Source organism: Cavia porcellus, unplaced genomic scaffold (genome assembly GCF_034190915.1).
Source record: "Cavia porcellus strain 051 isolate PalLab524CR breed Dunkin Hartley unplaced genomic scaffold, mCavPor4.1 scaffold_19, whole genome shotgun sequence".
NCBI classification, from domain to species: domain Eukaryota; kingdom Metazoa; phylum Chordata; class Mammalia; order Rodentia; family Caviidae; genus Cavia; species Cavia porcellus.
In genome coordinates, this window is record NW_026947502.1 from 59577109 (window position 1) to 59600325 (window position 23217).

The 23217-nt window shown below is 39.6% G+C and overlaps 2 protein-coding genes across 11 annotated transcripts in view; one reads left to right on the forward strand and one right to left on the reverse strand.

The window, feature by feature from the left end:
* Tatdn1 (TatD DNase domain containing 1) overlaps positions 1-2629 on the forward strand; it is a 55247-nt gene extending 52618 nt beyond the window's left edge. For 8 of the 10 annotated variants that reach the window (XM_003467380.5, XM_013149949.3, XM_063231123.1 and 5 more), the window contains one exon: positions 2452-2629. In XM_003467380.5, the coding sequence (XP_003467428.2) occupies positions 2452-2554 (103 nt within the window). In that variant the 3' untranslated portion in view covers positions 2555-2629. The remainder of the gene's footprint in view (positions 1-2451) is intronic. The other 2 variants (XR_010041233.1, XR_010041238.1) reach the window with 1 other exon arrangement.
* Positions 2630-3577: 948 nt separating this feature from the next.
* Rnf139 (ring finger protein 139) lies at positions 3578-14081 on the reverse strand. The gene is made up of 2 exons (XM_063231122.1): positions 13655-14081; positions 3578-5648 (listed from the first exon to the last, which is right to left on the reverse strand). Exons 1-2 carry the CDS (start codon positions 13833-13835, stop codon positions 3832-3834), a joined length of 1998 nt encoding a protein of 665 aa, XP_063087192.1. The 5' UTR covers positions 13836-14081; the 3' UTR covers positions 3578-3831.
* Between the last annotated feature and the right edge of the window lie 9136 nt (positions 14082-23217).

The window sequence follows — 23217 nt, forward strand, 5'->3', positions numbered from 1 at the left end:
TTTCAGTGATTTCACAACCTGAATAAATCCAGGAAATAACATTTCTTTAATGTTAGAATCTGTTCTTTAATGTCTTGGAACAAAATGACATGTGACAGGGTTTTCTTTTCTTCACCCTCCCTCCCATAAAAAAGGCAGAACTGTATAACATGTCCATAAAAATTAAATATGGGATTGTTACCTTTAGACTGCCAGTTTTTCAGAATGCACCTTTTTTTAAAAAGTAATTTTTAACAAATAATCAGTATTAGATAAATCAGGTCTAAAATTCAGCAGGCAGAAAAATGGAGAATTATCCTGTAAAAGTTACTTGAGAAGTTTTTTCCTCTTTATTTTTGACTCTGGCAGCCTTTTTTAAATTGAGTGCTTTTAAAGTCTATAGATTTAGGAATGTATTTGAGAAATACACTTGAAATCATTTGTCACTTGCAAATTTAGTCAGAAGGCAATATTTGTAATTATTTTTTAGAGCTCAAAGAAGACATTAGAAATGACAGACTGGTATTTTGCTAGCAGCCAGCCTATAGCAAGTGGTTGCTAATAGTGTATCCGTGTCAGTTTTCTATACTGTTTTACTCTTACGTAAAATTGTGCCCATTCACTTCACTTATACTAATTACAAATTGGCAAGTTAATTCCTACCTACGGCCTCGTTCTGTTGTCTACCCTGTCATTACTATATGGAGGTCTTACTTCTCGTTAGATTAGCAATTCCTTGAAAGAGCCATTTTGGAGCTCCTGCCACACATCCAGAAAAGTGTACATTACTAAAGCTGCAAGACTCAAGCCAGTTCCTGTGCCCATCCACCCACTGCAGGGATGGTTCCTTGTGCCAGGCACCTTGGGGGAGGCACTCAGAGTTGGACACTGGCCCCCTGCATTCCTGAAGTAAACAAGCAGGAAACATACTGGGTCTGAGATGGTAAAGCTGCTAGAATCTGTGTCCAGGAACACAGACATGGCAACTGTCTGCCTAGAGGATTAAGCATTTTAATTCAGGTGACATTTCAGCTGTTTACTAAGACAGGCTGGGAATCAGGCCAAAGATCTTAAGTAAAGGCCTACTGCAAAAGGCCTGCTGACTCAGGGAAATACTGAGGTTAGTGTTGCAAAGTAGGATGCACCAGGGTGAGTGGAAGAGAAGTCTAGGAAGGCAAAGTGAGGCCCGACTGTGAGGTCTCCTGTACACCAGCCTTAGTAGTTCAGATTTTATCAGGACCCAGAGGATCTCAAGTAGGAGACTGGCAAAAAGGAAAAAAACCCACTCTAATAGGTTGACAGAAGGAACTAAGAAAGGAGGTTGGGTGGCAGGAATCATATGGCTCTTTCAAGACTTAAAACTGTCTAGTTTAAGAAAGCCACATTAAACAAATGCCATTAAATTCTTGGGAACAATGAACTTTTAAAAAGAAGTAACTAAAACTTGAGGCCATGTAAGCTACCTACCAATAGACTGGCTGCAAAGAGATGTTCAAAGATTGCCATAAACGTTGTTGTTATCGAGCACACAACAGAAGGTTCTACTAAGCACTGAAGGCCCTGGTAAGAAATTTCTGAGCCAGGTATTGGGGCTCATTAAAGAATTCTAGCTGATTGCCATAAACGTTGTTGTTATCGAGCACACAACAGAAGGTTCTACTAAGCACTGAAGGCCCTGGTAAGAAATTTCTGAGCCAGGTATTGGGGCTCATTAAAGAATTCTAGCTTGTGTCAGGCTGAGGCAAGAGTTCAAGGCTAGCCTAACTACAGAGAGACACTGTCTCAAAAAAAAAAAAAACGATGTCCCACCTATAAATAATACTGTTAGAAGACACTGCTGATAATCATTTTAGGCAAAAGAAACTGAAAGATAAATCCCAGGGCTGTTCTATCATCCATGAAAGATACTATAAACACCTCCACACTCCCCTTCCCACCCAACTTGCTGTCATTGTACTTAGTTATTAATAAGCCATTCTTATCTAAATAACCAATTCCTTAAGCAGTGGCTTTCAAACTTTGGGTGCTATTCTTTAGTATCATCATTACATAAATACAAATGTAAGTAAAATGAAACCAAAAGTAGAAAGGTACTTACCCTTATTAAGTACAATGTACCTTTCCTTGTAGTCTTTTAAGTGCTTCTCACGATCCATTAAAGATGTTATGACTGTCTTAAGGGACTCATTTCCACTGGCTTAATTACACGGTATTGTGCACACAATACAGAAAGCTGGTTTAATCTAATATACTAGAGCCTGACTCTTGGCTCTGTATGCAAGTCAGCTCCAGGACTTTATAATTGCTGAGAGTAAAGTTTTTCTGTTGATACTTGCTGAAAACTTTATTAAACTTACTGTGCTAAAGGTGCTAGTAATACAAGATATTCTTTTACATGGAAAAGATGATTATATGCCTTTAAAACAATACATATTTGGAAATTTAACCATCTTTTGTTTTGTTTTGTTTTAGTCAAATACTGGAGATAATGTCAGCAGTAAGAGATGAGGATCCACTGGAATTAGCCAATACCTTATATAACAATACAATTAAAATTTTTTTTCCTGATATTTAATTGGCATATTCCATCATGAATGAAAAATTTCTGGCAAAATTTACTGTAAATTTCAATAAAGAAAATTATCTGAAAGCTGTCTAAAGAATCACATCATTTCCTTTATTTATATACATGAAATCAGAATTTTTGTATCGCTCAATGCAGCGGTTTAAAACAAAACCTAGCTTCTTGCATTGAATCTTCTCATCAAAAGACTGAAAGGACACTTTTCAGTATATTCTATTGTATATCACAACTTTGTTGCTAAAGCCTGCTTCTGAACTAGGTCGGCTAACTCCAGACTTTTGAACCTAGCAACTCAAATTTCAAAAACCTCAGGTGTGTGGGGTATGGTGGCGCATATACTCAGGAGGCTGAGGTAGGAGTACTGCAAGTTCTGGCCAGCCTAAACTGCAAAGTGAGTTTGAGGCCAGCCTGAACTGCACAGTGAAGCTCTGTCTCAAAAAGACCAAAGGAAAAACAAAGTAGGGTGTGGTAATCCCAGCACTCTGGAGGATGAGGCAAGAGGACTACCATTTAGTTCAAGGCCAGCCTGAGCCACAAAGTTCTTTCAAAGCCTAGCTGAACTACATTGCAAGACCCTGCCTTTAAAAACGGTGACGACAACAAAAAACTTAAGTTTTACGTATTACTCCTTTAGTCATATATTATTTCCTTGACTTTAATGTGATTTTTCTGGTTGGCGCTTAGAGTTTTCCAACTTGAAAATCCACTTTTTTTTCTGTATGGGGACTCAAACTCATGACCTCCCACTTGCCAGGCAGGTGCTGTATGGCTGAACTTTATCTCCAGCCCTGAAAATCCATTTTAAAAACACTAGGGGCCCAGAGATATATAGCTCAGTGGCACAGTAACCTGCCTGGCAAGTGCAAGGTCCTGAGTTTGATTACTGGTACCAAAAAAGTAAAAAAAAAACACTAGCCCACAGAGTTTCAGATGTTACATAACTGCATTGAGAATCTCTGGCACAGCTGACGCACCATATGACTAATGTATCTATTAAAAAGCTATTTGTTCAAATTTTGTCATAAAAACGTGAAAACATTTTATTCTATGTACAATAATGTACACAAATTTAAATAGGTCACCAAAGAGACCAGAAGTAATTAAAGAGGTATATTTACAGTAGCACATCACAGTAAACGGAAAACCATTCACAGATTCAACATTGATACTGTTTTTTGTGCTTGGTTACACACTGAAGTGAAGTGTATTACTCCATTTTGGATGAATTCAATTTTAAACAAATACCCTCAGTGATTAGTAAATGTATTTTAATCAGTGTCATCATTAAATTCTTCAGCTGCTGCACCTGTGTGCTGAATCCCTCCATTTCTTTCTCTTTGCACATCATCGTCGCAGTCTGTACTGTCATTTTCATTCAGTTCCCTGTCAGATTCGGCAGCATCTTCTCTTACTTCCTGTGGATTTTCATTTTCATTAGGTGCAATAAATCCATTGTTGTTAGATATACTGGAGTCATCCTTGACATCATCTTCAATGTATACTTTTTGATGGCACATTGGACAAGTATCTTGAATGTATAGCCATTTTCGAAGACAAAGCGCATGGAAATAATGATTGCATGGTGTAATACGAGCAGATGTTGTAAACTCATGATAGCAGATTGCACATACATCATCTATTTCTTGCAAGCGGCTCCCTTTTATTTCAGGAAGTGAGTTGATTTTCTTAACAGCAGTTCTACGATTCATGAATGTCTTCCAGCCATTTTTTGCTTGTAGGTAGATGTTAAAATATGCATGTAGGCACATCATACAAGCCCGAATTTTACTTCCTGATTCAAACATCATAGTATAAGCCCCATTTCCAAACATTACTACTCCAAAGATAAATTCTATAATATTGCCGGTTGAACGAACATAGTAGACATAATCATCAAGCTTTTCCCAGAGGACATTATAGTAGCCATCAATCATGAATAATGTATAAACAGTGAGGGAAACAATTACTTTTAAGCAGAGCTCCACACAAAAGGCAGTTACTGCAAACAACCATGTATTTAGTGCATAGTGGTGCCAAAGAACATAACTAAGTAAAACAGGAAGAATGAACAGGCAAGCAGAGACAAATAGCACAGGAAAATGTCTACGAAAAGATGAAACATGGGAGGCACTGAGAGACATTAATACAGGGTCTGTCATTCCATGGATGAAATGCAGGACTGCAGTTAACAAAAGGCACATGTTTCTACTTAGGCGAATGAGTCTCTCTTCTGGCCTTAGCCCACTTAAACCAGTCTGAAGAGCCAAAATAAAAAATAAAACAGGTGCTACAAAGCCAAGCCGCCTATCATCTTCTTCAGTTGATCCAATGAAGGCCAATATTCCAAGCCCCAAATAATGGGCTACTGAGGAAATTACAGCACTCATACCCAGTACAGTCAGTGTAGAATCACATCCACTAATTATAAGATTGCAAATGAGGTCCCAGAAATCATCCCAAGAAATAAGGAAGGACTCGGTTTCATTTGCCATCCTTAGAATGTACATTAACACTGTAGCTTGAGCTGTAATTCTTGTTAGCCAGAAGACTCTAAGTATATCTGGAAAACGAATCCTCTTCCATGTGTCCTCCATTAGTAACTGTAATCCATAAATTCGATACATGTGCCTCACTAAAAGATAAACATACCGTGTGGAATAATAAAACCACCTAAGTTTCACTGCCAAGACAAGCACTGTATTTAATATGAGAATCAAGGAAGAGGTAAAAACTAATGTCTCCCTGATATGTAATGGTAGCTCTGTGATTAAGCCTATTACAGGAACCAAAAGATCCAAGACAATTAACTGTGAATAGATGGAATGAATTTGTAGTAGGGTGATGTATCCAATTCCAAACGTTAGCTGAAGAACAATGAGTGCCATCCATAGAGAGGGCCCTTTTTGAGGAAGCAGCTCAATTCCAAAGGCCGAAGTGTTGTAGGCACCATAGAAGTCAATGTGCAAAGCAGCGTAATAGTTTACCAACACTGAAGTTGCAGCTAAAAGAAAGGCTGAGCTGTACATGTAAAACTTGAAAAGTGATCGCTGTGACAAGATCAGAACAACACTGGATGCAAATATACCTAAAAAACAGAAATAGAAAAGGTTATATAAATTTAGTATTTTTCAGCATGTTTTACACTAATACTTAAATCTTCTGGCTTTAATTATATTTCATAAATTATATTTATGAACATCAAGTCTCAGAAAAATTTAGGCTTAAAAAACAGTAAAGTTTGGTGAAGTCAAATCTCAAAAGGCCAGAACACACTAAATTAGCTGGGCATGGTGGTTCACACCTGTAATTCCAGCACTCTGGGAGGCAGAGGCACAACTCCAAGCCCAGCCTGGGCAACTTAGTGACTCCTTGTCTCAAAAAACCAAAATAAACTAAAAAACAAAACAAAACAAAAAAAACACCAAAAACAGACAAGAGTGGGGAGGGGTGTAGCACAAGTGCAAAGGCCCTGAGTTCAATCCCAGTACCAGGGGGAAAGAAAATCTCACCCTTTTTTTCAAATTACCAACACAATTTTATGACAAAATTACTAAGTTATCTTCAGGACAAATTTGTAGTGATATATACCTTTAGATAAGTTTTAAGACTCAAAAGAACATGTCCTTTATAATTTCATAATCGCTTTTTAAAAATTAGGGCTGGGATGCAACTTGTTGGGACAGCACTTTTCTAGCATGTCTGAGGTCCTGTGTTTGATCCCCAACATTAGAAAAAAAAAATTTCCATCAAAACATTAAAAACAACCAAGTGGAAAACATCAACAATATTGTCTTACAATTCTTTTTTAAAAAGTGTTCACTTGGTAATCAAGTTTTACACTTCCATGAATTCCTCCTTTTGTCCCAAGTGTAAATTCATGCCAGCTCTTCTTCCTGATCCTTAAATACCAGCATTTTCCAAAGGTTCAGGTTCAGTTTTTTTCTTCTGATTACAGAAATGCCCTCCAAGTTCCCTTTTCCACGTACATTACTGAATTCCTTTCTTCCAACACATTTTTCTTCCTCAGCTTACAAAAGTGACATTCAGAAAACCACAACATGTTAAAAAGGGATAATAAATTCTCTCCTCCCCTTTTCCATATGTAACTACTGTCAATAGTATGATGATGTGCACAAGGACACATCTTTCTTTGTGCACTGACAGAAAAAAAATTTTTAAGCATGATTACAATAAACTTAATGAAGGTTTCAACTATAAAATGACATCAAATATTCACCTAGTTCTATTCCTCATTGGTAGAGCACATTACAACTGCAAGAATAAAAAAAAGTAAGAGTAAAAAGGCTTAACTGGCCTTAAAGCAGAGCCAGCTTTTCCTTGTGATTGCCACTTTCACTTGAATATACCATCATTATTGTCCTAATGATGCTCTAGGGCCCACACAGTCTAAGCCCAATTAGTTGCCAAATTCTAACATCTTCGTCTCCCTTCTCTTGGTGACACTAACCAAAAACACCTACAAATCACCAATTGCTTTTCTTCACTCCTCTGCTCAAATTATGTTCTTCAGCTCTAAAGTTACTAACAACTAACGTTTATACTCCTTATCTTGGCATTCAAGACCTAATTTAAAGTCATATTCTTCCCCACACAAACACAGACACTTGAATGTGCCAAATTTCTGTTTCCTAAATACATTTCTTTCTCTACCACAATTACACCTTTACAGTCTTCTCTGCTGATGGCTCCACTGAGTTTTCCAACCCTATTATGCTCTACACATGGAATGTCTCCCAAAGACTCCTATATTGAGAGCTTGTCTCAATGTAGCAATGTTTGGAGGTGACCCAGAGAAGTAATGGATTAGGAAGGCTCTAACTGGATGAATCCACTGATGAGACTATAATCTGATAGCATTATGGAGGTAACAGAGATACAGGAGGTGAAACCGAAATGAGGGCAGGTCAGGAGGGCTGTATCTGATCCTTGGCTCTTCGGTCTCTACTTCCTGGTTGCCATAATATGAGGAGCTTTCCCGACTGCACCCTCCCATCATGAGGTTCAGCCTCACCTCAGGCCCCAGGCATGGAACGAGCTTACCATGAACTAAACCCTCTGAAACTGGGAGAGCCAAAATAAGCCTTAAGTTGTCTTTCAGTGATGAAAAGATGACTGAAACATACTGACTATTCAAATCCTACCTATTCTAGAGCCCTCTTTCAAAGGACACAGTGGCAAGGGCTTGGCCTACAGAGCTACTTTGACAGTGACTCCTTTCAGGACACCTTCAGAACCTTATGGAGCATCTGACACAGAGGAGCTGGTGTTACATTTGTAGTTATCTGTGTAGGTATTATTTACCCTACTTACAAGGTATTACTGGAAGCTAGGAAGACTCAACATATCCATATCCTATAATATTCTATATAAAATAAGTATTCACTGGGGAAATGAAAGTTCTACCTGTGGATCATGTTTTTAAAGGCTATCACAAAATATAACATGCTTGAAAAATGAAAGCTATGAAATGGAAGAGAAAGCTGAGAAACCAAATTAAACACCCACCTACCCATTTTACTTCACCATGTAATCAAGACAGCTGCTACATATGATAGTGGAAGCACTTTACAACCTGTTGCATGTAAAAGCAAGAGCTAGCTCCTTTAAGTGATGACTCCGACCACAGACAAACTATCCTATGCTTAAGTGTCAGGTCATTGTGAAAAGAACATTCTGAACTAAAGGGTGCATAAACCTTTCAGTAAGAGCCATCTGCTTCTTCCACCCAAATAGGCCACTAGTAATCTTCCAGAGTTGAGAGCTGGGTCCTTTGAACAGAAACTGTGTTTTCTGAGAATTAAAATTTTTTTCCATGCAAGATTACAATATTCAGTGTACTATATGCCATATGTGATTTTACTTTCATTATATGGGAAAACAAATGTACTGTATTTTTTGAGAAAAACTTAAATAATCTCTGGTTCTATTTTATGTCACTGAAAGTCAAACAAGAACTAAAGTAAAGAATAGTAAATTAATCTTCACTCTTATTCACGAACTTTGCTTTTTTTTTTGGTACCGGTAATTGAACTCAGGACCTAGCTCTTGTCTGACAGGCACGGGTGCTCCTGAGCCATATCCCCGGCTGCTCTAATTTTATAACCAATCCTGTTTTGAGTAACTTTCTCCCACTGAAGTTTATTTTTACATAAAAATAAAGGAATGACAGGTATTTGAAATACCTCTGGTTAAAAGGTGCCATTGTGAGCCAGGTGGGATGACACACTCCTGTAATTCCAGCACAGACTGGGGGCTCAGATAGGAGGGCTGCTGCAAGTTTGAGCCCAGTCTGGGCTACACAGTGAGTTCAAAGACAACTTAAACAAACAAAAACAAAAAAACTGCCATTTTGCTCTTAAAAAACTTTTATCAACCTCTCATTTTAGATTAAAAAACTGGTATTTTATTCACTACAGTTTTGTTTTTAAACTGAAATTATAACAAGTTTTTTTAAATTAAAAGTATGTGAAGATGGATGTTTTTAAAGCCAAGTCCTTTATACATACATGGTCTTTGCCTACATTCCTAACATATAACAGGATTCCTAAATCCTAGAACCAGGAGTGAGATAAGGCTGTTCCATATGCTAAGAAGATGACTGACTGAAGGCTGGAGGTCTTCAGGAGTCTCAGTATGGCTGGCTGCCGTGGGGACTCACAAATGTTTCTAGGCCTGGAACTTCCAGGCCAATTCCTCCCCACACCCTACCCCTGAGGAGGGGAGAGGGACTGAAGACCCAGTTGTTGTATCAGTGGCCAGAGAGCTAACCAATCATGCCTATGCGATGAAGCTTCTAAACACAGAGATGACCGAGTTTTGAGGGCTCTCATATGGCTCCTGGAAGGAAGGTGTAAGCCTGCAGAGCCCATGGAAGCGCCACACTCGTCCCCTTCTTCACCCTGTCCTTTGTCTCCCTTCTCTCTGGTGTTCACCTGTGCCCTTGGTAATACAGCCTTTTTAATAAGTGGCCAAAGTAAGAACTTGTTTCTCTGAGTTTCGCACTACTATGGCAAATTAGATGAAACCAAATATGGGTTATAGGAACTCCAATTTATAGGTCAGAGGCACAGGCATCTGAAGTGAGGCAGCCTTGAGAGCTCAGCATTTATAGTGCCAGCACCGAACTGAAGGGAAGGGCGACTAAGTAGCCCCTTGAAAAATTTGCTGCAGAATTGGTGATTGGTGGGGAGAAATCCCCACACACATTTCGATGACTAGAAGTGAAGCATTCTGGTTTGACTGTGAGAATAGGAAATATATCTTCATCTTTTTTTTTTCTAGCATTATATCCTGGCACCAAAAAGAACCATTTTAAATTTCTTGTACATCTGACAAATTATTAAATATACAGTCTATATACATACAAAACTTTTTAGTTTCTTGACGCTTCCCTCTCTAAGAGGTTTTAGAATTTAATATTAATTTATCAATATTTTCTACATTTGCTTTTATATACTTGTAAGGAATATCCTCATTACTCTAAGATTAAAAAGATATTCTGTATCTTCTAAAAATTTAGTTTTATATTTCACATTTAAGAATTGGTTCACTTAGATCCAAGGTTGTCAGAGAAAAAAAAAATAGAATTGGTTCACTTAGAATTAACTTTTTATATAGATATGAGGTAGAGATCCAGTATAATTTTTCCATACACTGTAAAGAAATGACTATTAATTAAATGGTCCACATTTACCTCAATGTACTTCACTTCTACCTCTGAAACAAATCAAGTTTCTACACATTCACTGGTGATCTACTTTTGGGCTATGTGTTCTGTACTACTGGTGTATGTGTCTACTCAGTGATTCTCAACCAGAACTGGTTTTTTTGTTTTGTTTTTTCTTTTTTAACCTCCCCCCTTCCACATACTGGGACATTTGGCAAAAGCTAGACAGAGTTTTGGCTGTCACAACTGGTTGTGCAGGGCAGGATGGGGGTATTTGCTAACTGGCATCTAGTGGACAAGGGGATGAGGAGGCTCAAATACTACAGGGCAAAGGACAGCCCTGCTACCCCCAAGGCACGCCTCTCTTAAAATGTCAATAGCACCCCAGTATACCTCTTTGCTGCTGTTAATTATTTCTGCTTCATTCTGCTTTCTCACTTCATAGACTGATTTCTCAGATCATTCCATACCATCAAAAATAATCATGTCATTCTTTTCAAGAACTTTATCCAGTGCGACACAATACAATTAACAGATTTCTAATACACAATTAGGTTTGAAGTTTTTTTATTATTTCCAATAATGCAATAATGAATATCCCTGTTCAGTTTTTTCACAACTATAATCGCTAGGTGAAGTCCCTAGAACTGAAATTGTGAGTCAAAACAGTAAACATCAGATGATACTGCCATATGCTTTTAATACAGAAGTTACAGCCTACCAAAATTGTATCCATTTACCTTCTTCAAATAGGTAAATACCTTTGCCAAAGTACTGTTTACAACACTCTGAACTCTAGTAAGAAAAATTCTGTTTTGACTGCTTTTCTTTATAAATGAAGCCAAGAACTTTTATTTTCCAACCATCTCCATTTTGTTTGTGAAATACAAGGCCCATGTTTTCTGTCTTATAGCAGAATATAGCTTTTATAGGGACTGTACTCACATATACAAAATCTTCCCTTTAGATTGTCATTTTTACAGATTTTTAAAAGTTTTGTCATAAAGTTTTTCACTTTCATCTACTCAATCTATCAGATATTCCCTTGTAATTTCTTTTATGTGTAATCAGTCCTTGACTACATCAATGAACACACCCCAAGTAACTTTATGTTCTTAAACACTGTCACTTTTTTATTTGAAGTCAAAAATGAGATGCTTTACTTTTTGACTTGTTGAAATCTCAAATGAGTGAGACTCTATATTACATTGCTGTACCTTTTAATTGGCAGAGGGAAATAAACAATACAAACACTACATATAAAACTGTTAATTCCTGGAAAAGGTGAGGTTGACAAGTACTGAAATTTATACATAGCAGCAGTGAGAAATCTACTAGAACAACAAAACAAGGCAGAACAATTAATTTCAATTATTCACTAGATCCTTTCCACACTTACTTGACATTTTTAGTAACTGATTTTACTTGCAGTAAAATTTTAGCTTCAAATTATTTTTTTCAGTCATTTAAAAAACATTAAAAATTAGCATAATTATACTGATAGGATATAAAGAACTGAGATGAGATTTGGAAAATACTTTTGTTGTTTTACAAATTCTGGTAAGAGACCACCTAAATTTTCCAATAAACTTTATGCTGATGCCCTCAAAAACTGAAATATCTGTAACAAAGTATATGTTAACTGAAGCAGTAAAGGTTTTTGAAAAGCCATCAAGCTTACTAACAGCCAAACTTAAATCGCCCAAGTGGTATTTTAAGAGTTTAAATCTTAACCCATTTAGTATCCTAACCGAAGTCCTATGACAGAGATATCATCATTGTCCATTTTTATAAAGATGGACAAAACCAAGACACAGAGCATATAAGTAAATTATCTAAAGTCAAGCAATTGTTTAATTGTCAAATACAAACTACCATCACTTATTACAAAAGTGATGGAGAGTACAAGGAAAAGAATACTCTGTTCATTATTCTTAGACTAGAAATGATTTAATTAAGGAACACACTTTTCCTTAAAATTTTCAATACATGAAAACACCAGGGCCCTGAAAAGCTCTCACAGAATCTGCAATTATGCCATAAGAACTTTTGAGGCAGTAGATGTACTATTTCTGTAATGAATATGCAGAATTCTCCTAAATACAACCCCATTTTTGCCAACAAATAATGGTGGTAGTATACTTTTACAGGGACAAGCAGGAATGCTGAAATTAAATAGCCAGTAGGTTACTGAGAGGTCCTGTTTTACAAAATAACTAAAAACACGACTTTTAAAATCAACATATGACCATTACTACCATTTCTCTATCTGGATTTCAACATACTGAGTAGGAAAGTAAACCACACTTCATGTCAAAGATTTCTAAACTCAGGCTCTGGCAACCACTTAAACAGCGTACCAAAAGCAAAACAACCCTATAACCTTCAGACTCCTGATTTGTAAAATGAGGGTAATACTACCAACTCTTAGATAACATCAACGAATACAGTCTGCAAAAGTAAGTTTACAAATTGTTATTTATTTCTAAGAAAAAATTTTTGCCGTAAGTCAGTCCTTTTTTGTAAGAATAATGCAACAGATGGCTTGTAAATCTGAAAGGTTTGGAATGGATCTATCAGCCGGCCTTCCTCAACACCTCAGAAGCGTGAGCCCACTTAAGACTGACCACAAGAATTACCTCGTCAACAAAATTTGCCAACTTATAAATACTGGGGGAAAAAACCCTTTTGTTTGTGTGTATATATATATATATATATATATATATATATATATGTTTCTCACTCTAGTAATGTAAGGGAAGATGGGCTATGCTTTAAAATGCTTTTAAAACTATCCATATGCAACACGGGCAAAGATTTTGAGGAGTCTTTTGAAACTGTCTCATCACTTTCTGGACAGGTTTTCATCATTTCCAATACAATACCTTCTCATTTATTCACGGAAATTTTTAGGCCACCTTATATTGTAAGTATAGCTTTCTTGAGGCTTTTTGGTAATGGTTTCAAGGTCTGACACTCAAAACCCCAGCTCTCGTTTGGATGTCACTTACTACAGACACCCCAGAGTCCTGAGGACTCGCGGATGCAGAAGTAACCGCACACCAACACTCAGAATCCCGACGTAGGGGAAACTGAGGCTCAAGGACTGGCACAGGTCCAAGGTCGCACAGGGCACTACTGGGATGGAGCTGCGGCTTTCCAAGGGCTGTCGCTCAGGACGTGCCAAGCCGGCCGGCACTCGCTCCGCAGGAGAAACAGCGGCGGTCGCCCGCCCGCATCCCCGGACACCACCCCGAAGGGGGCGAGCAGCTACCCGACAGCTCCGGGGCCCTCGCACCAGCGTCGCCGCCCTCCCCCGCCAGAAGCGCTCCCCGGGGAACCACCCGGCCCCCACACGGGTGCGCGCCCGCCCGTCCCGGCCCGCGCGGCGCCCGTCGGCTTACCTAGGAGCCGCAGAAGGATCTGGAGCGCGACGCAGAGCCGACTCTGGCTGGAATCGTAGTAGGAGTTGAAGATGGCGTCGATGATGTAGAGGCAGGGCACCCGGAGCGCCACTTCGAGCGCCGCCCAGACCTGCTGACGGGCCATCCGCACCTGCTGCTGCGGGGGCCCCACCGCCGCCATGAGCCGCTGCCACACCGGGGCTGGGCGGGCCGGCAGGCCCGGGGCCGCGCGGGGCGGGGGAACGAGCGGCCCCGCCCCGTCCTCCTCCCCGGCGCTCTCGCGGCCCGCCCCGCCGCCCGCTCGCGTCTCTCGAGCTGGAGCAGGCGGCGGCGGCGGCGGCGGCGGCGGTGGCGGCGGCTCCTTGGGAGGCTCCGGGTGTCGGTGTTTCCGGCAGGCTATGATCTGACTCCTCCTCCCTCCACCACCTCCCCCGCCCGCGGAGCCACCATCTTGACCCCGCCCGCCTCAGCCGTGGCCGCTGTTGCGAGCCGCGGCGGCTGCGCCTGCGCTCACGCGAGAACGCGGCGCCCGCGGCGCCGCTTGCGTCATAGTCCGGACTGCGCGTGGCGTCACCGCGCACCGCGGACGTCTCCTGGTGTTGCCAGGATTCTCGCCCGCCTTCGCCTTAGGCTATGCCTGCTGTTCCCTCGCACGACGCTTCGGTTCCCTGGCAGCCGCGCCCTCTGGCTCTGTCGGCGTCTACCTAGCGAGGAACTCCCTGCTGCCGCAGAGGAAGATTATAGTTTGTTTAATTACGACCTATTATATGTCCCTAAATATCCTGCATACTACTGAGGAGAATGAAAGCCAAAGAACGCTGTCCGCCATACCTAACCCATTCCACCTGGAGGCCGTGACTGAGAGACGTTTCAGGAAAAACACCTGCGGGGCGTTTCGCAGACCTCAGGAGGTAGGGACTATGAGGCTTCTGCACGCGTGGCCCTGGGCAAAGTGTGGTAAGCGCTGCTGAAAAGCATCCTTCTCTGTGCATCTCCCATCCTTCCTATTCGAATAGAACTGAGGACCTTCATCGCCACATTTTATTAGTGGCTAAGGGACTGGTGACCCAACGGCAAGAACCCAAACCTGTTTTTTGATTTCTTGTCACTTATTAGGTAAGCGGACCTATACAGTCCCTTCTGGACAGATGAGGCCACCCCTTTCTCGTGGCTTTCGTGCCTGTCCATGGTACTGGATAAATCTGGTTGTCCTTAGCTTTCGGTTCCTTCACCAGCAAATGAGAATGTGAGTTAGGTCAGAGACTGCACTGTATTCCTAACTAGCTTAAGGGTGATAAAATAGAAACCAAGAAGACACTTGACTGCTTGGGTTTATAATTCGAAGAGCACCCTGCAACCTCGTTTATATCGGGGCTTCATGTGAGTGAGTATCCTCTACCAGAGTCCGCCCAGAGGGAAGAATATTAGTAAAATTGTTAACTACAAAACTCATTTCTTTGGGGGAAAGTCCCATGTACTGCAGTCCTATGTTTTTAATTTTGTCACCTGTGACCTCTCATCTGTCGACTTTTTGTATACTAAGCACTGTACTCAGAATTTTACCTTTTATTTGAATATTTTGGTTTCTTTTACGTTTCTCAGAAGAAAACAGGTTTAGATAAGTTGCAAGATCAAAAAGATAGTAGGTTAAGTGGTAAACCTCTGCCACGCCCAAGACAGTAAGAGTCAAAACCAGAATTTAAATCCAAGTCTACCCGAAGCTCAAAACTTTGACATATTTGATTTTATTGTCTTTTATCCCACTTCCAAGCCTGCAACCAGATTGTGATCATTCTGTCTTCATAGTCTTTTGTACAATGTACTTTCTAGTTCACTGTCACCCTAACTCAAGATCCTACTGTGACTTGCCTGGCTTATTGCAGGATCCTCATAATGGTTGCTACCTTTTTTAGTCCAGTCTGTACCACTGCTAAGTTAATTTTCCTAAATACATCTAGGGAATAATCTTGTGGTTAGGACAAAATTTTCAAAGGATAGCAAGTTTGGAAAGGAGAGAATTATGAAGCCTTGATACAGAACCTCAGAGTTGTAAGCTAATCCATTCTTTATTCTGTCCTGAGTGCAACTTAAAGCCAAAAGAATGAAACCATTATGAAGAAAAGGGTCTATAAAGAGTATTCTAGGGGCTGGGGATTTAGCTCAGTGGCATAAGTGCCTGCCTTGCAAGCAGGTAGTTGTGAGTTTGATCCCCGGTACTGGTAAAAACGAAAAAGACAAAAAAAAAAAAAAAAAAAAAAAGAGTATTCTAAATAATAATGTGGAAGAGAAGACCGGAGGTGTGTACCATTTTGTTAAGATGATGCAAAATTGAGTTTTCATGGGCTTTCCTCTAATTTTTATTTTAAAAGTTAAGTGTAGTAAGTGTTAAATGTAATATTTGTATTAATATTAAAAGGCTTTTTTTTGAGACAAGGTCTCACTGTGTAGCCCACACTGGCCTCAAACTTGCAGTCCTCACTTGGCCTCCTGAAGGCTGGCATTAGAGGTGTGCACTATCATGCCTGGCAGAGAATACTTTTGAAAATGAACAAATGCTCCAGTCCTTACTTATTAGTGTTTTAATTGTTTTTAGTCTTAACTTGATACACATATTAATATAGAAGTTTCCGTGGGTTTGCCTTGGTACGCATACACTAAAATAGTCGGAATGATAGAAAAGTAGGGTGGCCTCTAGGAAGGGATAACATGCAAATTCAAGAAGGCTGCTTTTTAAAGAAACAAAATTTTTTTTTTTTTTTTTAAGACAGGGTTTTTCTATGTATCTCTGCCTTGCCTTGAACTCACCATGTATCCTAGGCTGGCCTCAAGCTCGAGGCAAACCTCCTTTCTCAGCCTCCTAAGTGCTCAGATGACAGGCACTGCACCACAAACCAGAAAAAAGAAAGAAAGAAAAAGTTCAGATTAATTATAACTGTGCCAAGAACTTTCAGGGGATATCATAGTCATTCTTATTTTTCTTAGGAGTTTAAATCTATGATTTAAAATTTAAATGATAGATTTTGCTTAACCCAATAAAGGTTTCCTGGCAAATGCTTTAAAATACAACCTTAAAATTAAATTCATATTGATGAGGTAATTTGTAGAATAGTAGAGAAAGTTTAAGATGAAATGTAGACTTTTAGAGAAATAGCTGCAACCCACTGCATGTAAGCTTGGCTTGTTGTCTGTGTTGATTTGAGTTTGCACAACTCTGGTATATATTTGTCTTGAATCTTAGAACAATTTACACAAACTATAGATACAGAAAACCTGTGTTCAGAAATAACAGTCTGTTCACTTGGCTTTAATGGTTTTAAAAGCCTGTTGGTAGCTTTTTAAAACAGTTTTTAGAAGTGTAAAACCCAGTTTGAATTTTCAGTGGATATTTATTGGTGAAGTCTTTGTTTTACACGGCAAAAACTGATTCTTGTTTATCTTAAGCTGGAAGGGAACTTATTAGAGAGTTACTTTCATTATTACTCAAGATTTTAAGTCTTGGGAAAAACTTTCTAATTGATTAAGCTTATCAAATCATGTGTGTTTGTGTATTGGGAATGAGCAATGGGAACAAGCCATTGGATTTCCCTGACCAAATATATACACTTCCACTGATGAATTATGTTTCCTTTAGAGGGCAGATAAGGATACTGATAACTAAACTCAATGCTATAATTTGTCTCCAATCTTGAGAACCACTTAAAAAAATAATCTTCTTAATAATGGTTTTTCTCTTCTCCTTGAAGTAAAAATCAGAAATGCCCATCAGAATGTAACTATTTAAATTCTGGTCTTGTAAAGCCAAGTAAATAGAATCTGTTGTTAGTTAACAAAAGAAACAACAGAGAACATAATGGTATTTGGGTATGTATTGACTGATCTTGTTTCATTAATTTAACAGACATTACTGAGCATGTTTTGTGTTTCACAGTATGCCATCCCATTTCTGCCTCTAGACAAAGTACTTAATCTGGCCAGTATTCGGTGTATTGGTCTTGGAAAAAGAAAACAAAAAAGGTTAATATTGCCAGGTGAGGTACAAAACACATACATTATATTGAGAGAAATATCTAGTAGGTTTCTTAAATTTGTCCAAGAACCTGAACCTAGTTAAAGTAGAGCCAGAGCCAGAGCTGTCTGCCGCTCCACTTCTGCTTACCAGGGAGGGGAGGTTCTTGCTTGGCATATTAGGGTTCACTTAGAGCAATATACTTAATAGGAAGTATCTGCATGGTTATACTGAGAATTTACTAGATAGGCTTACAGTGTTAGAGGTAGAAGAGCTGTAGTGATCATCTGCTGTTACACAGGTGAAAGAATGCAAAGTGGCTGTCTAACCTCAGCTTGAGTGAGAGTGGTAATTACGATTCTGAATTGTCACAAAGAGGCGCTGGCGGCCGGCTGAGGGTTTTAGCTGCTTGGTGGTGAGGATGGTCTTGCTCCCTCGTCCCCTCCTTGCCACCTGGTGCAGAGTGTGCAGAGCCCAGGCACTACCAGCTGCTGCAGGATCTGGGCCTGAGCACCCTGCTGCTGACGTGGCCGCTGCTTCTCTGTGTTCCTTGCCTCGTGAAACCACGGGTCCTGTTTGTCCTCAGTGGTCCCGAGGGGCTGGCATTGTGGAGAAATCTGGCTACACACACATTTCTCAGGAGAACTTTGTGGTGAAAGGAAGAACCCCGAGTCACAGTATGGTGAACTCACTGAAAAGTACACTGAAGAAGGAAAGGATTCAGGCTGCTCTCCAGGCAACAAAGCCATTTACTGACTGACAAGAAATGGAGAGTCAAGAAAATAGATGCATCTAAATCTGATGGAGATTGTGAAGAGTTTTGGTAAAGGCCAACCCTAAACCCCAAAAGCATCCTTGTAATCTTTCAAAATTACATTTCAGTTAAATGCCAGAAAACACATAGTAAGAAATTAAATTTATTCTTTTGGTCACAGGAGTAGATAATGCATTAACTTTAACTTCATCTTATGTTTTTTTATCCTTTTAATCCTAATTATGGTGCTCACAAAACAAAGACATCAGCTAGTTTTTTTGTTTTTATTAAAAAGACCATCTCTTTTATAGTTTGTGCCTTCTGTGAGCAAAATTTTTTAGTGTGCGTGTTATATCCATTTAATAATTACAACATGGCTGGCTCAGCGGGTACACTTGTAATCCCAGAACCCACGAGGCTGAGGCAGGAGGATTACTGCAAGTTCGAGGTCGACCTGGGCTACTTAGTGAGTTTAAGACCAGCCCAAACTATACAGCAAACAAAACCTTGTCTCAAAAAAACAAAAAACAAAACAAAAACATGAACTGTAAGAACATGTTAGGATTAGGAATTCTCACTTCCTTTGCTTGCAGGTTTCTAGTTTCCAATCTGCTAAGTGAATTTGTGGACCAGATTTCAAAGGAATTTTTTGTGTAGTCCTTGCATAAAGTGTTTGGTAAACAATCTCAGAAAATAGATTGCTAGCTGTTTTAATATTTATCAAATAACTGAGCATTTCCTATAGAAAACATTTGGGTTACTACATCTTGTGCAAAGTTATCGATAGGCTATAGTCTTTGCTTCCAAGGACTGAACTGGGTACACAAGGGGTTCAGAGCCTGGCAAAATTGTCAGCTTTATTATGACATAACATGAAGGTGGGGAACAAGGGTCACATCTAATGGTTATGTTACTTATGCTCTGTTACTCATGATTAAACTGATCAACATAGTTCTTGGCAGTAGGATCTTGAAATGCATATGCTAGATTTATGCTGAAATGATTCAGTTCTCACATTAGTAATTCAAGTTGTTTCCTAGACTAAATACAGGGTTAGGGTAAAATGGAAAAAAGTGATCTAATAGTTAGATTTCCCATTTGTATTTTATTTTCTGGAATACTTTTTTCATAGTTATTTGTTGAAAAAGGTAAAAATAATTGCACTTTGGTAAAAAAAATAATGTCTTATAATATTAAAATCAATCAATCACAGAAGAGGCCTATGCAGAGTTTGGTGTGGTTCTCTGGCTGTGGAATCCATTTGGCAATGTGACAGTTAATTTCAGTTGTCAGCTTGATTGGCTTGGGAGACTCCTAGATTAGTAAAGCAGACTTCTGGGTGTGTTGGGTGGGCCATGGCGGCATGACCTTGGGGACTGATCTGCTTCCTGGCCTCTTCCTCGATCTCTGCTTCCAGGATGCAGGAGTTGAGTAGCTTTCCTCCCACCAGCAGCTTTCTTCCACCATGATTCTTGTGCCTTAGAGCCAGCTGGCCATGAACTGAAACCTTTGAACCTGTGAGCAAAAATAAACTGTGCCTCTTCTAAACTGGTATCAGGTGTTTGTCCCAGCAGCTAGAAAGTCAAAGATTGTGATGTGCAACATTTTTTTTTTTTTTTTTTTTTGTGGTATCGGGGATCGAACTCATGACCTCACACTTGCTAGGCAGGTGCTTATGCCGCTGAGCTAAATACCTGGCCTAATGATTTGTTTCTTTACTGTGAAGCAGATAAGGTACGGGCCCTAAACATGACATTGATACAACAGGCTTTCGGGCGTTACTGGGGGTTATTTTCCATTCTCATACACTAGCTATTTATCTCACCCAGTTAGCACAGTCATCAGCGTAGAGGTCACTGTGACATTTTGTGCGATTTACAGATGGTCTGGATCTTTTCATTATGATCAAGAGTGGAAGAATTAGAGTAACTCTAGGGAAGGAGTATAAATATATACTAATCTCTGTTGAAGAATTCCAACTGCTTCTGGTCCAGTACCTTAAGACCTAGTTCTAGGCAAATTTTCCTGGATCCTGTTGTAGAGGTTAGCAAGGCCCTGACCCTCTTCAGGTATGTAGGCCCATTTGAAATTGCTCAACATAGGCAAAAAGGATCAGGGGGAAAGAGCTGCTTCACTGTGTTGTGGGACTGTTTTGTTTTGTTTTTTTCCTTCCCTAACAGGTTTGTTATCTTTGAGTGTTTCAATAATCTGTAAAGCTTTCATTAAAAAAATAAAAATTACTAAATATCAAAATCAGGACCGTGTGTCTTACTCACTTGTATCTTTTTACCTTGCCAGTGTGACTGTGTGTATGTGCATGTGTGTGTGTGAGAGAGGAGACACACAGAGAAAAAAATTCACTTTAGTTTCATTTTTAACATTTTCTGTTTACTTTTGATTCTACCTTGACCTTTAAAAAGCCAGAGACAGATACCTGCTTTAACTGTTTCTGGACTCTGAAGTTGTATGTGACCAATAATTATATAATTTTGCAGGTTAATATGTCCAATAAAAATATTACATTGTTAATGTGTTTTATTCACTTTATAATATGAAGTATTTCTGAACAACAATCAAATTATATGTTGTTGGGCTGGGGATAAAGTTCAGCGGCATACTGCCTGCCTGTCAGGTATGAGATCGTGAGTTTGATCCCTGGTACCAAGATAAAACAAAAAATTACATGTTGAAATTTTGTGTTAACAGAAATGCATATGTATATTATTATTACTGGAGTAAATTTCTACAGTGATTGCAAAGGACAGTAAACAAGTACAATTATTATAACCTTCTGAATAGTTTACAGAAACAAACTGGCCAAGCTGAGCATGCTGGTATGTGCCTGTAATTTAGCACTCTTGGAGGCTGAGGCAGGGTTACAAGTTTTAGCCCAGCCTGGGAAGCTCAGCAATTTAGCAAGACCTTGTATGAACTTTTTGCCAAAAACTCTGGTAGTTTTTTGTTTTCTTTTTAAGCTCAATAGTGCTAAAGCCCTGCATTCAATATTCAGTACCACCTACCACCACTACCATAAACAAACAAAAAACTGGACAAAATATATGAAAAAATGGCTGTCAGGATATTGGAGATAGGATGGAAATCCATGTGGGATGAGAAGCAACCAAGGTGAGTCATACAATTATTCCAACTTTCTGGAAAAGCTACCAGGCTGTGACATGGAGAAGGGAATCAGGAGAGACCCAACCAAAATCCTAAAGTAACTCAATTTCACAAGGTAGACTATTAAGAGATCTAGAGACAGCACTTCACTGCGGAACTAAGTTTTACACAAACTTTTCCAAAAAACGGAATACATCCCAGCTGAGCCAACCCACTGCAGCCAGCATCCCTGCCCCAATTACGAACACAGCAGTGCTTCACCACTGTGTACAAGGGCAATGTCTCATATTCTGTTATCATGCATGTTGGAAATGAGGGAGGTTAGAGTATGGAAAGGCCTATTTAGGAAAATCAAGTGTGTGTGGAGAGTAATTTTTAAAGCATTTTAGAACATTAGGCTTCTGATAAATTGTGAACACAAAAATCACTTAACCGTGTCACATTTTTGCTTCAGACTCTAGTGAAGTCCCAGTGCTGTTGGAGTAAGGTTCTTGGTATGGTCTCCACTGTCCTTTGCATGGTGTGACTGCCACTCAACTCTCACCTGATTTAACCCTCATCTTCCCCTTTCCACTCACCAAGGCCTTTGGGATTCCTCCCCAGGCTACCGGTACACGCTGCCCTCACTGTGGGCCGCTGGCTTGTTTTTGTCACTCATTTCTACTCGAGCTCACAGTTCAATTATGTTTAGGGGAAGCCTTTCTGACCTTCCTGACCAAGTGAGCCCTCATAGCCTCATACAGCACCAAAAACTTCTCCTCCCACCATTTACTAAAATGTGAGATGTTTTATGTGCATGATATTGTTTAATATAGGTCCTCCATTATCATGGAAGGTCTGGGACCAGGTCTAGTTTATTCACTGTTTTAGTCCCAGTGGTTATCACAGTGGCAGGCACACTGTCAGGGGTCCAAAACATTTATGAAGGGGTAAAAAGAAGGGAAGTAAATAGAGGTAGATCCTGGAATCACAAAAATAGTTCAAAGTTGAATTTTTATTTCCACAGCATCTCCACTAAATGGCAGCATTAGCAGTTGAAATGTTTGAAAAGGAACATTAATTTAAAATGCCCTGTTTGGGGTATAAGCATTCTAGGGCTGCTTTTTGTTTGTGCTATAAATATATTTGATTAATCTGATTAATCCACTATTCAGAATATCAAAAATATTTCTTGTATTTAAGATTTTTTAAAAAAAAATCCCAGTGACTTAAATAGGCATGTGTGTATGTGTGTGTGCAGGTTTTTTTTTTTTAAATGACAAGTTCAGAGACTTTATGGCTTGTATATTGATCAAAACTATCCTTAAGAAGTCGAGAGTCCTCTAGCTAGGGGGCACATATCTGCAAATCCCAGCTACTGGGAGGTAGAGGCAGAAAGTTCACATGTCTGAGGCCAGCCTGGGCAACTTAGTGAGACCTGTCCCAAGAAAAGGGCTGGATGCATAGGAGTTCAGTGCTCACATGACTTTAGGTTCAATCCCAGTGTCCTCCAGCCCAACACACACGGAGAAGAAATCCTAGTGCTACAATCCTATTCTGGCTACATCTCCAGGGTTAAGACAAGTCCTCCTGGGGACCTCTGCCTACATCTTGCCAGGACTGGTTCATATGACCACTACAGCTGGGGGGGGGGGCGCTAGGAGGAAATTTCATATTTTTGCTTTCTAGTTTTCCTATTTTTAA

Bases quoted from the DNA above. Each gene is read 5' to 3' on its own strand.
- Rnf139 (XM_063231122.1), bottom strand. From the start codon at position 13,835: ATGGCGGCGGTGGGGCCCCCGCAGCAGCAGGTGCGGATGGCCCGTCAG. The intron at 5,649-13,654 runs GTAAGCCGACGG...TCTGTTTTTTAG, and splicing joins GATCCTTCTGCGGCTCCTAG to GTATATTTGCATCCAGTGTT.